Source organism: Amblyomma maculatum, chromosome 4, assembly GCF_055883805.1.
Source record: "Amblyomma maculatum isolate TAMU_Amacu chromosome 4, ASM5588380v1, whole genome shotgun sequence".
NCBI classification, from domain to species: Eukaryota; Metazoa; Arthropoda; class Arachnida; order Ixodida; family Ixodidae; genus Amblyomma; species Amblyomma maculatum.
The window spans coordinates 16667350-16681518 of NC_139347.1; the positions used below are offsets into that span (position 1 = coordinate 16667350).

At 45.3% G+C, this 14169-nt stretch overlaps 1 protein-coding gene across 1 annotated transcript in view; it reads right to left on the reverse strand.

Moving 5' to 3' along the window:
- Nelf-A (Negative elongation factor A) overlaps positions 1 to 14169 on the reverse strand; it is a 53614-nt gene that overhangs the window by 16616 nt on the left and 22829 nt on the right. The window contains exons 7-10 of the mRNA XM_084600816.1: positions 12626 to 12735; positions 6172 to 6271; positions 4998 to 5130; positions 4504 to 4759 (exon numbers count right to left, since the gene is read on the reverse strand). Of these exons, the coding sequence (XP_084456942.1) occupies positions 4504 to 4759; positions 4998 to 5130; positions 6172 to 6271; positions 12626 to 12735 (599 nt within the window). The remainder of the gene's footprint in view (positions 1 to 4503; positions 4760 to 4997; positions 5131 to 6171; positions 6272 to 12625; positions 12736 to 14169) is intronic.

Consider the following 14169-nt stretch of genomic DNA (forward strand, 5'->3'; position numbering starts at 1 on the left):
GCAGCATAGCATAAGCTATGGCGGCTACGGACATTAAAAAGCACCATTTTCTTTTTTTTTTTTTGCCGGAGTCATCCATCCTTGCATCTATGAATCAGCGAAAGTATGTGGTCAGCTGCGATCATGACACCAACTTTTAGCGTTGTTCGCTTCAAACGGCATTTGCAGCTATCACACTTTCCAATAATTTTGTGGCAGTAGACTCTGCCCACCCCAAGCGCGGCGTGATAAATTGAACTAGGCTTGCGGAATCCAGCCATGGGCACTCTGCCAAGTTCGCTCCCTGCCACTGCAGAAGCCAACATGAAAAGTACATACAGAGATAAACACGCCGTCATGCTACTGCTGTGCAGCATCTTGGTGCGCTGCCAATAAATGAGCTGTGGATGCGGCGGCCGAAACAGAGGGACGTGCCACCGACTAACTTTATTTTATTTTTTTCAAATTCTCGGCGGCAGAAATTTTTCACAACCGCAAGCGGTGTCTCAAGCTGATTTCTGTATATCAAATTATCGATATATCGAAATACAGTAAAAGCTCGTTAATTCAAACTCGAAGGGGCCGAGAAAATTCTTCGAATTAAGCGGCGTTGGAATTAACAGTCGGGCACTGGAATGAGCGCCATCGTGGCCCACCGTGCTGGCCGAACCCACATGTTGACTCATTACCATGAGTAAAGAAGGCTAAGCGCTACTGCACGTTTACGGAGGGCGATTCCGATAATTTTTGCAATTGAACCGCAACGGCGAATGAACGGGACTAATCGGTCAGCCGGTCAGCGCCGCAAACAAGAACCGGAATGCATTCGTGTGAGTAGCGAGCTTCAAAACATGTTTATTTACACGGAAAAATAATTGGTAATGTGCGTTTGCTTGCGTTTCTTGTGCCGCAACTCCACAAGCATCGACTGCAGCTTGCCCAAGAGTTCCAGCGCAGGATCCGAATTCTCATCGGCGGAGAAGTATCGTGCGAGATCGAGCGCAGACGCTACTTCACATGCACTAGGGGGTGGCACCGGATCGTCGCCTTCGTCGGACTCAGCATTGCTTTCAGCCGTGTTCGCCACCCGTGAGCCCTGTGGAGCACATGCAGCCGCGATTATATCCTCATCACTCAAGGGCCCAGACGTCTCCACACCGTTGTCAATGTCAACGTAGGCTTCAAAGGAGACAACTTCCGACAAAGCCGCGTAGCCACGGTCGAGCATGACGAAGTCACCATCAGACGAAGCCTCCGCTACCTCCGCGCTGCATGCTTCTGGGGCGTCACCGAAGCCACACTTGTGGAAACAATTTTTGATAGTTTCCGGCTTGACGGTATTCCACGATGATGCCAGCATGTGGACAGCTCCAAGCAAATCGATGTCGTACGACTTGCCACTGTCCAAATAAAGAAGAAGTCTCTCTAGGAGGTGGCGCCTGTAAAGCGTTTTTAAGTTCTGAATAACTCCAAGATCCATAGGCTGGAGCACAGAAGTCGTGTTTTTAGGCAAAAATGCCAAGCGGATTGCTGTCAGTCCACTCACGTCACAATGAGCTGAACAGTTGTCCACGAACATGAGAACATTCCTGTTCTGTGCAGCGAATTTCCTGTCTAGCTTGCGCAGCCAGTCAATGAAAATTTCCCGTGTCATCCACAACTTTTTGTTTGCGGTGTAATCAACAGGAAGAGTCTTGATGCCTTTAAAACAGCGAGGCTTCTCTGCCTTGCCGATCACCAGCAAGCGGCACTGTTCCGTGCCCGTCGCATTTGCGCACATCATGACGGTGATTCTTTCTTTGCTTCTCTTTCCGCCAGCACAAGTGTCGCCTTTGTAAGTGACGGTCTTGTTGGGGAGCAATTTGAAATACAGCGCCGTCTCGTGAGCATTAAATACATCACTGAGCGCATAATCAGCGAGGAGTTCCTTCAGTTCACTGGAGACCCCCTGTTCACACGTTTCCTTGTCGACTTCAGCTGACTCCCCACAAACGTTTCTAAATATCAGCCTGTGACGCGCCTTGTAACGCGACAGCCAGCCTTCCGACGCGCCGAACTCACTGATGCCCATTTGGCTGGCAAAGACTGCAGCCTTCGCAGCAATTATGGGCCCGCTTAACGGAATGTTCCGGCTGCGAACTTCTTTTATCCATGCCATTATGGCACTCTCCACTTTGGGATGGGCCGACGTCCGTAGCCTTTTGCGAGAGGGCTCCATAACGTCTTTACGAAAGACAGCACTGATCGATTCCTTGTTCCTGAGATACGTTGACAGCGTGCTCTTCTCGATGTCGTACTTTTTGGCTATATCCGTCTTGGATAGGACACCACGTTCCACCTCACTCAAAATCTCCATTTTCGTCTTGAGTTCCTTTGCCGTGTATTTACCGCAGTTTGCCATGGCTGTCACAATTGATGAGTCGTCGCTGGCAAAACGGTGAGGCAACGAAAACGGTAAAACTTGGACTACCACGGCACGAACAAATGCATGACACCAACAACTGCGTTGTGCACACAACGTGACTGCAGGACAAAAAGAAAAAAGGCTTGTCAAAAGCGCACCCAGCAACCGCGGTGCAGCCAAAACCTGCAACGGCTTGAGCCGGACCGTTGGTGTGATGGAGCCTGGCGGCACCCGGCAGCGAAAACCTGCTACGGCATGCACCGGAATGCTCGCTGTGACTGTCGAGTGCGCACCTCGTCTCGCGCGCGCGGGCAGATTTGAAAGATTTTGTTTTTTGCGTCTTTAGTAATCTTTCTGCGCATTGTACACGGTATGGGCCGACTTCGAGGAGCTGTGTGAGCCACGAGCTCCTAGTTCGAATTAACCGTTGTGGATACTGGCATGTTCGAATTATCGGGCGTTTTCTCCTATTGAAATACATAGGGCCATGCCGGGACCCGAGCGTCAGTTCGAATTAACCGCAAGTTCGAATTAACAAGGTTTTACTGTATTTCACAATTCCTCAGAGTTCGATATATGGGGGGTTCGACTGTATGACACCATTGTAACAAGCGGTTTATTTTACCATAAGACACATGGCACACCTGACGACTTTGGTATACTATTCGGGATCGGCTGTATCAGCGATTTGACACATAAACAAATGGCATTAGACACGACTGTCTGCAACCCGCAAGCAAGAATGCATTGCACCCACACTAGCAGTGTGCTTCTTCCAGCGAGATGTCCCTTGCTGCTTCACTAAAAGTGCATCGCCCACTAGGCATCGGTAGGCGTAAGTTGTTCTGCATCGAAGCCAAGGACAATTCTTTGCGTCTAGCCAATGCCTATCAAAAGACGTCACAGATGCTTGCGGCTAGGCCTTAGTTAGGTTGGATTGGTTGGAGTCACTGCATGGCAGTGATGTCAAGTCGGCAAATGATTATCAGAGATGAAAGGCTGGCCTCGAGCGCACCCCATGTTCACCTCAGCACAGTTTCAGGGTGCTATAGCTGCCAACAGGGGTCAAAGGCCACGCAGCTAACCCCTATTCGTAAATGAAACAATGATCAAATAGCATTGCCTGGAGAAGTTTCATTTGCAGGGGCATGGCGAGCAGTTGGGTATATGAAATGACTAGCAAAATGAGCGATTTACTATGAGACTTTCCTATACTTTTGCACAAAATTTTCAAAAATTTTGATTAACCAATAAGCCAAAATACCGTATTTACTCTAATGTAACACGAGTTTTTTTCGTGATTTATGGCTCTCAAAGTCTACCCTCGCGTCAAAATCGAATACTGCGATTTGGTTGGCCTAAAGCAGCACTGCGGTGCAGCCATATTAAATCTGTCACCACTCAGTTTCAGATTCTGCAGTTTTACGTGTGTACCAGGGAAGCCAAATCATACAAATCCCAATCCATCCAAAGACAAACTGATGTGCTTTTTGCTCGCAGGCTCAGTATCACGTTGTCATCTTTATCCCGCGCTTGTCGAATCTTTTGCGGTGGATTAGAGCAGTTATTTCTGTTGTTACCGCATTTCGCACGATCGCAACGTGCCATGCACAGTACAACGCTCGCTTCAAACGAAAAGCCATTCTGATAGCAGAATAAATTGGTAATTCTGCGGCAGCTCGACGGCTAGACATTAACTAATTTGCCATACATTGGTGACGGATGCAGCAGGAGGTGATTTTGAAATTTGAGCCTGATCGCAAAGGCTTCCGACAATGACATTGTCTGGGAGGACAAGAGTGAAAGACTTGATTTCCAACAACTCGGCCTACGATGATAAATGAGCGTTTTTGATGAGACTGGAAGGGCCACATATTAAAGGTACTTTTCCAAGTGCTTGTCTCGCATTAATGTGGTTTTATTTTTTCCCACTGGACAATATACAAAGTCGTCCCTCGCATTACATTCGAGTAAATACGGTATCTGGGTTCAATGACAAACATTTTATAAAGGTCTCAAAAGTTGAACATTGCTCAAACATTTCGTCCTTTCGGGAACACGAAGAGAAAATACGAACCTACAACTGTGCAACAAAAGGAAAATGAACTTATCATGCTCACCGACAACGACAGCCCCACCCGCTGCTGGGGCTGAGTGGTGACCACAACAGCTGTCTGCTGTGACACGACAGGCTGCACCTTCTGCACTGCAATGTGCTGCACAGATGTTGTCGTGCTGTTCAGGGCCCCCAGCTCTCCGATAGTGGCTGTCGTGTGGCGAACCACCGTGCTGTTGTTGTTGGGGGCTGTCGCTACAGTCACCACACCACTTGTTACGGGGGCCACCACCACTGTTGATGCCACTGATGCCATCACACTGTAGGGAGAGAAGGTGGATCAGGGAATGGCATTTCAGTGATTTCACACAACTGCAATGTTTGACAATGCACTGCAAAAGGTGAGAGGATTAATAAGTGCTGCTGCTGTGCACTTCTGAAAGAGAGAAAAATGGAAAGCAGAAGTTTCTAGAAGTGCTCAATGAAGTTTAAAAAGTCTGTTACAACATAAAAAAGAATCAAGAGAACAAATGTTTGATTCCGGTTGTTACTACGCACCCTGTGCTTGCATCCACACTCGTGCTGCTGGGAGGCATCACCTCATGAAGCTGTGCTGACGTAGCCGTGCTCTGCTCCAGTGTTGCCGTTGCCCCCGGCTTGGTGTTCCCTGCCTGAGTGCTGCCACCTGACGCTGCAAGAGGGTGCCACTATGTTTGGAGCCACCAATACAAAACATAGGCCTCAAGCCTGCAATAGCATATTACAAAACGTCCAGACAGAGTCTGCAGAAAAAAAAAAAAGGCTGAACGTTCGCCCCGCATCTGCAAGCATAAAGGCTTTACGGTATTCTCAGATACATGTGCATTTTAGCCTGTCCCCACCAGATGCGGCTACTCGATGGCTATGGCACCCAACCAATGGCCAAGCTCAAGGTTGCAGGATAAAATCTAAGCCACACCAGCTGCATATCCAAAAGACTTCCACATGCTGTATGCTGTGCAGTGTCAGGACACATTATACAACCTGTTGCAGCTGAAGATAATGTGCAGTCCTGCACTAAAGCCACTCTCTTTCTCTCCTTTCACAAATCAATCAAGTACAATACTGAGGCCTGGAAGCTAATGAAAAGGCTCAGAAATAAACTGAAAAAAATGCAATGGTTTACAACATATTTTCCTTCTGCTCACAAAAACCTATAATTTTCAGATTTTTAAGAGGAGTGATTTTCTTCTAAAATGCTTTATGTTCTCTGTGCCAAAATGGCACTTTACATGACTATACCCGAGCTCAGGTTTTTTTATTCCTCAAGGAAGAGCAGGTGTAGCAGCTGATGGCAACTGTTCCCACTGCAACGCTGTCGCATGGTCATGATGACAGTCGGCTGGACATGAAACAGCCCAAGGCTTCAAAAAGAAACAGTTTGAGAAAACATATGCCCACAAGTAGGAACCAATAAGCAGTGGTGAGAGCAGCAAGCACAAACTATGGACGTCATTAACAACATGGCCATTGCTTTCGATATAATATGCTTCAAACATTCACAATGCTCTCATACATCACAGAATGATGCACATAATCATAAATATTTCAGCGCACCCTGGTCATTATTCACAAATCACTAAGTGACAAGACCACTTACTGTAAGTGATAGGAAACACAAAGTGACACCAATAGTATTTACAGGAACGGGAGTCATAAGGAACCCCTTTCATTGCTCGCATGCAAAACTTACCTGGCAATGATGGATTGGTTTTTGCAGCAATAGCTGGAAGTGCCGTGCTTGCTGCAGGGATTCCATAAGCCGCTGCTGGAGATGCCGGTACAGAGGAAAGCTACGGAAAATAGAATGAAGAAAAAATGAGCAACAGAGCATGCAGACAGGTCAGCAATTCACCCACTGTTTTCAAACGTTAAAACCTAGCATCCCTTCCAGCCAACATAGTCCACCCCAATGGGTACTATTCTGGCTTGTGTAGTGGTGCTTATATATTAATAAAACCATTTTGCACTAAGAGTACACTAAGACCCATGAAGCGTTGCATTGTACTTTGCCTCAGGCAAAACAAATTACCCTCCCCATACTAAGTGGGGCTTATCGTGCAAAGCAATCATCCAAACATTATTAACATCCTCCTCATTTTAGTGTGAAAGCAATACATTTCACATCAGCAAAGAAACCTGGTGTGGACCAGCATGTGAAAAACTGGTCACGGAAAATCGGGAACAGGTCAAAAATAGTCACGCTATCAGTAGCAGCGATGGCTAGTGATAGTGATGTCAGGAGGTAGCGACAATATGACCATAGTCCTTTCCATTGGCCAAAACAGTGCATTGAAGAAGCCCATAGTACCTCACGGAATGGGTCACTTTCATACCATGTAAGCAGCCTTAAGTGTCCTCCGCAACATTTAATTTCCTTTATTCTTAATTTCTGTTTTAATTTAGTCCATTAAAATAGCTGAGACTGATGCATTTGCTGGTGAGCGAGCACATTCTCTGCAGAGTATCACCGAAACAAGCACAAAAATGCCTGCAAATGATCCTGAGCAAAACTAAAAAGACGCACAAGGTATAAAAAATCACTGCAATGAGTGGCCATAAAAAGTGGTTACACAGACCCATCCACATCTTGAGTTCAAGAAGGGACTCGGTGAGCAAATGAACGCTGGGTACACCTAGATGCACGGATGTGCACGAATATAGATTGGCAAGAAGAAAGACAAAAAACACAAAGAAAGATGACATTTGATGACACGTAGAAAACCTCCATAAACAAGTACCCCACTATAGTAAACTCGAATACAATTGAACCGCGCTATAGTAAACTCGGATATAGTAAAAACTCGGATATAGTAAAGTGCAACTGAAGTCCCAGTTCATTTTCCATAGACAACTATACATTTTTCCTCCTTTATAGTAAAGATGTTTTTGGTAAAAATCAGTTATAGTAAAGTGCGCCTGGCCGCGGCGACGACTCCCACGATATGGCATCACCGCCTGCGCTACCTAAAATTGCGAGGCAAAGGATTTTTGCAATTGAAAACAGAAAAATAACACCGAGTGTTCCTTTAAATGACTTTGCCACCATACTTAGCAGCATTCAGGAGAAGCCTACTTTGCGGAGCAAAAAGTGACACCATGTTCATGCAAGACTTTGGTTTTCACATGAAACCAAACTTAGTTGCATTCATAGCCACGTTGTCCTTATGCTTAAGAAGTACTTCTACAAACTGTAGAAAATTTCTAAGAAAAAAAAATTGCAAGAAGAGATGATAACAGTGAGATGGAAGGTGTTTCAGAGTTTCCTTTTCATTAAGCAACAAGACATTTTTAGTAAGTGCCAATTTAACTACCAGACAGCACCTTCAGAACCATGTTATCACCAACAACTGATATAGTAAAGACCCTGATATAAAGATTTTGCTGGTTCCAGTGACTTTACTATAAAGGAGTTCTACATTCAAACTCAGAGAATTCAAAATCCCGGATAATTCAAGGAACTTCAGCAGCCCTGTAATTTGTAATGTAAATTTGACCAGCTAATTCAAAGTGGCAATCTGCATCATCCCAATCAAGAAGATTTGGGTTAATATGCAGGAATGCCCAAACCAGATTTCACTGTGGACCAAGACAAGCAATGGCCTCTTAGAGCCACAGAGCAATGCCCATGTTTGCTATGTAAACCGCTTCAGCCCCGCTACTCCTATCACAATAAATGAGCCCATTCTACAGCTTGTGGACTGCTAAGGCACACATCTGCAAAAGAGAAGTGTGAAATGCTCTTTGTTGCAATGTCAAGGCATGGCCAGAGTGGAGGCAGTGGCATCTGAGGTGCTACCATAGAAGCATCCCACGCCTAGTAATGTCAGGGCGTTAGTGTGGGTTCTGTGACACGACTATGCGATGGGATAAAACACCAACGGGTACTGTTCTTTGGAATGGTGTACCATAGTTACAGGGTTAGGTCATCGACACCTCCAATTACTTAAAACAGTTCCTGATAGAAGGTTTGAGAAGTGCTATCGCATGCTTGCACTGTGTAGAGCAAATGCCACTGAACACACTTGCCGTACGCAAGTCCTTAGAAGCAGGCTGATAATTTGCAAATATTTTTTTTTATTTGCATTGTGCACTTCATGGCAACCACAAGTGCAGGTCATTTGCACAAATTCCCCCTCTGAGCATCTTTACACCCATGCGACATTGCCAGGAAGGGCTGTCACTGGTTTGCCAAAGATTGCAGTGAAGAAGACGAGGTGCGCACTGGGCAGGAAAGAGACCGTGGCACATCTAGTTCTCTTTCCCTTACTCCCCTACTATTTAGTCACGGTGGGGAGCAAGCAGCAAGAAAAAAAAATGGCAAAAACGCTTTTTTAAGCTTATGACGTGACAGCATTTACGGCTCCTCGCTGATGCACATGGCAAAGTGGTAAAGCCGGGCTTTATAACTGTGTTGTGGCTTGCGGCTGTACGCTAATGACTGTGTGAGATAACCAAAGCATGACTTAAGGGATTAAGTAAAGAGCAAAAAGTGCTTGCACATGAATAAGGATCCACAATACGAGAAACAGACAAGAGCCATTAACGTCACATCATACCCTTCAAGGCAGAGGTTAAGTGCCCCCAAATTTTATCGCTTTTGATCTCCATCGCCTTGGGGCTGCTGACCTTGTAATCACATCGTTAAACTTTTAATGCTTTGAGCACATGCTATTGCACCCTGGCTTTATACAATAGCAACCTTTGTGAAGATACTGCACAATGCGGGGCGGTGATGGCCAGCAGGGGCTATGAGCGAGGGGGGGCCAACTTTTTTGCTACAAATATATGGCATAGCAATTACTAACTTTGCCCAGTTCTTTACTAATGTTTGAAAAGTGCCTGCAAATTTTATGAATTTGAGTGCGTTTATATGCTTGTATTTCTTTTTGGTCTTCCCACCCTGCTATGATCTGTACCAGATCGCAGTACCTATAAATAATAATAATAAAATAAAGTAAAGGTGAAGAGCTCTCAGAGTGACATTTGCCTTGGTCCAATTTTTTTCACTTGCACAGTTAACTCCATAACCTGGGTAATTTAAATATTTTTCATGGTTTTGATGACTTCGAATTGGTCCTTTGAGCGCCAAAAACTTTCGAAAAAATTTTGCGTCCCCCCCGAGTTAAATTTTTTTCTGACAAACAAAATAGTGGAAGCCCGGATAAATAGGCGAAAAATACATAAGGAGAGTATTACAGCCACACAATCAAAGAAACTAAAAGGGAGAACAATAACAAAAGATGAGTGTCAATAAGCTGAGAGAGCACCAACAAAGATAAAAATCAGTTTTCAGCGGCCGCCGCTATCGTGCCAACAAAGACAGAGATCGTGATGCCGCAAAAAGCGCGCAACACAACAGTCTTGGTCAGTTGTATTTTTCTCCGCAGAATAGTAACATGAACAATTTTTCAATACTTCCTGTACGTTCTAGAAGATGGCAGCACCTCCCAATAAATGCGCCTCTTCTGAAGGCGCAAAATTTCAAATGAGCACTCAGAGCAGTATGCGTACAGCAAAAACCTTGCTGGACGAAATTTGGCAACAGTACCCGCACAGAAAAAACATTCAAAGGGTCAAATGCTTTTACTTTACTTGGACAACCAGAAAAAAGGAAAGTGATCACACCACAGGTTATGATAAGCTCATCAAATGTAAATGAGCTAGAGTCCAACAAAATACTTACGTAGTGATTATATGTACCTTCACACTGCTACGAGGATGGAAGTAAAAAAGCGATGGGCTGTAACTGATTGAGCTCACGGATGAGCATGTAATTTATGCCATGGTGCACAATTGTGGCATAGTTGTATACTACAGTGATGCAGTCCTCGTGGCACTGATTATCATGACAACAAGATAAAGCAACAAGACTTCAGACACAGTTTAGTGGGCACGGCGCTTATATGGTCAAAGAAATGCCAAATCACTGAGCAAAATGATCACGACAGCTCTATCACCGCCACTACGCGAGGTGCTACACAATGAATGACTGGGCCCACTTAGGTTTATGCCAGCCAGAAGAGAAGAAATTACACCCTTCGTCATTGGTCTGTAAAAGGCTATGCACTACTGTGATGCCACAATGCGGACGCCACTTCCATTTGCGGCCACTAACCAGAAGGTGGTCACAGAGGTAGGTTTATACTCCACAGCTGTCAGTTCCCAAAACAAGCAATGACATCACAAACATGTATGATAAGCTTGCATGATTTGAACCTCAGTACTAGTTCAAATTTATGGATAAAGAGAACATTACTTGGTCCAGCAAAGTCTACCATCAGCAGGAAACGTATCACAGCTACATTTTAACCGCAACTACTTGGTAAACACGTACATTTTAACAGGGTTTTACTGTATTTCCATTCCTTTGTTATATGCATTGTTTAATGAATGACTTCAACAGAGCGAAGTTTGATTTTCTTTCTCGTCCTGCATTATCATTTATTACCTCATCATGAGGTTCAGCTCCCATCTACAGGTTGCAAGCTGGAGCCTATAAGAGAATGGAATGACTACAAAAAGAATGAAAAGTCCGGTATGCATATCGGCAAGGCATCATCTAGCCACCTACAGCCTGCACTCTATTTGCACATGCACACAAACCTGAGTGGCATGCTCATATCACAAGCTTTCTGTGCTGGCTTAGCGCCTAATGCCATTTGGAATGAAAGGAGCACCACAAAAAATCCTCAATAATCATACGTTCAAACACCCTGTTTAGGGTACCAGCTGACCAGTTTCCAATGAGTGACTGCCTATGACAAGGAGGGGGAAGGTGTGACAGGGGGTGATTTAGCCATATCAGTGAGTATACAGTAGCCGACCGATATTTCAAACTCCAATAATTCGAACTTGCACAATATTTCGGACTTTATTCAGGAACCGTCACGTGCCCATAGGAGCATGTATATTTTCACGACTGATATTGCAAGCAATATCGCTTTTTGTTCGAAGGGTAATTTTTTGGCATCACTTCAACGCAAGTGAGCATCATTTTCGCAAACAATCGGTTTTGCGCGGCCGTGAAAGCTAGGCGAAGCAGTCATTCAGACGGACTAGTTTGGCTCGTTGTTCATCATTGCCATTTGAGGCAACAGCAATAAGCGAATGCTCGACCTTTTCATCGCGGCAACCTACAAAGAACCCGCAATCGGACTGAAAATGGAACTAGAGCACTGTCCGCCACGACTCGCTCTGAAGCCGCCTGCCGCCACCACCCGTGGGAAAGTGGGGGGAAGGGGTTCCGGTGCATACTGATTCATGGAGGTTCTCATTCCGCTGGCTTTTTTTTCGAGAGTTCCATCTCGCAGTCTTTGCTATAATCATTAACCATGAAAACAATGTTATTGCTTCGCTCGGAGCGAGCATTCGTTCGTGGCAGGATAGACTGCGTCGCAGTACGTCATGAAGTGATGTGGACATGACGAAAGCATGCCTGGCCAAGATGTTACAGCTTAGCATGATCCGATTCTGCGGGGCACCCCTGCGCACGCGGTGACCGCCTTGAGTGAGCTGCATGCTTCCTGGCGGCGCGCACATCTGTTGCATCTGCACCAGCCAGCACGAGCGCACAAGTGGCAGCGCCCGCCATATCAAATCATGCCAGCGCGTGCGCATGGCCGGCGCGCGGAAGCCGACCACAATAGCCAATCGCGCTATGCTATTGGCATATATAAACGAAATATGGGGAGCAGCAAAGTTTGTGATTTTTAAAGCCGATTTTTTTGCAGAAATGTTATTTGTTTTAAAGTTCACGGATTTTTCGAACTGTTCAATTATTTAGACCATTTCCTGGTTCCCGCCAAGTCCGCAAAAACGGTCAGCGACTGTAAATATAAACGTGTTCATTTATTCCACGGTGCCCACCATGGCGAAACTGCAAGGGCTACCATTGCCATAGCCTAATGAGAGAGCAGGGACGAATACGAGCTTGCACTGAACTCATAAGCTTTTACCATTATCAATAACAGCTCATTATATATTTTTTTTCCTGACCCACTCATCCAGCTCCTCAGGCGCATCGTGATGAAGCGAACAATACTCGGGAGCTACATTCTAACATCTTGCATACGAGAGCAGACATTTTTTGTTCTTCTTCCCCCCCCCCCCTAGGTTACACCTCCTTAATAACTTACAACTCTCACCTGCGTAGATGAAAGAAGGCCTGCAGCATAGTCCGGTGTCACTGGTGCTGCAGACGTCGTGGGTGTCGTCGGTGCTTCTTTGTCTTTCTTCTGCATCTCTGGCAGTTCTTCTGCACAGCAAATAATATAGAAAACATCCTTTGTCGGCATCTTATCGAAATATTAAGCTCCCCTACTTCCATGAAAAAAACTGAACCAGTCGAGAGGCTAGCAAGCAGGCAAAGGCTGTTTTTTGCAAGCTGCCTAACAATGCAACCACTGACTACACTACTTAACAGCCCATCCCACACTAGCTACACAGAGATACAACATAACCAAAACTTTTTGATAAGTTTAATAAGAACCGAGTCAACCCAAATCCTAGTTTGCACAAGTTGTGTCCTTAGCTTATGGTAGTGATCACCATGCAGCTTAATGTCGCATATCAAATGTCTAAATTTTAACTCGAACCGCTGACCGACTACAGCAAAAAAATGTTGTAAGCATCCCCTGTTCATATGGAGACCACCATTTTATGACCAGTCAGAGGACCTATTGAACCGCCAGGATTATCGGCTTCCATAGTACGATGCAGAATTACACATGATTCACCTAATATTCGGCCTTCAAAGAATCAGGAAGAACGTTTAAATTAACTGAAAGTTCGAATGTCGAAGGGGCTTGCAGAAACTACCGAAAACCACTTGCATCACAATAATTTTATCTAATGAACACCTCTAAGATGATTTTCTGCATTTGAGTTGACACCCAAGTGAGAACAACAGCCTTTTTAGCCGTTTCTTCAAGTCCTTTGCTTTGTGTATGCTGTCCGAATTGTTCTCCAAAACCATAAAGGCCTGCGATACTGTTTTCGCACTACGACGCAGCAGCAATGGTGCCTTGTCATGATACAGCCCCGTCGCGTTTTGAGGATGCTTCGCCGCAGAGTCCATGCTGTGAAGCTTCATGGTGAAGCATGCAATGCAGAGAAACTGCATGTGTCCAGTGTGCAGTTTCTACACACTGGAAGCAGCATGTAGATGCACACAAGGGATATGTGTAGGCATTAGAACAGCGTGATGCCCATCCCAGAATAAAAAAATAGTTCAGCAGACACACTTACTGCCTACTTATGAGAATGTGAAAGCATTACTTTTCATGACCGCAATTTACCTGTGAATGTATTTTAAGTGTATTCATATTCTTCATCCTCAGCTCACTTTTGCAACATTGTCTCCACCTCCTGACTCCAGTATTCCTCGTCCTAGGCTCGCACTATTCTGCCCTGCCACGGCCACCAAATGAACACATCGCGTAAGCCATTCGGCCGGCGACAATGAGAGCACCTTGTTAGCAGGCTGCTCTCTTCGCACGTCAGGCTGCATTCTTGCGGTCTTGCACTTCTCTACACTGTTGCTATGCCTCTTTAGAATCAAAGCATTAGCAAGGCCTACCCTGTGGAGCCTTGTTTGCAGTCTATAGATGACTCACAGTCCATCGCGCATAGATAACTATCAGCAGATGACTTCATGGCAGAGGGATTGTGTCTCTCTTACTCTAACAGC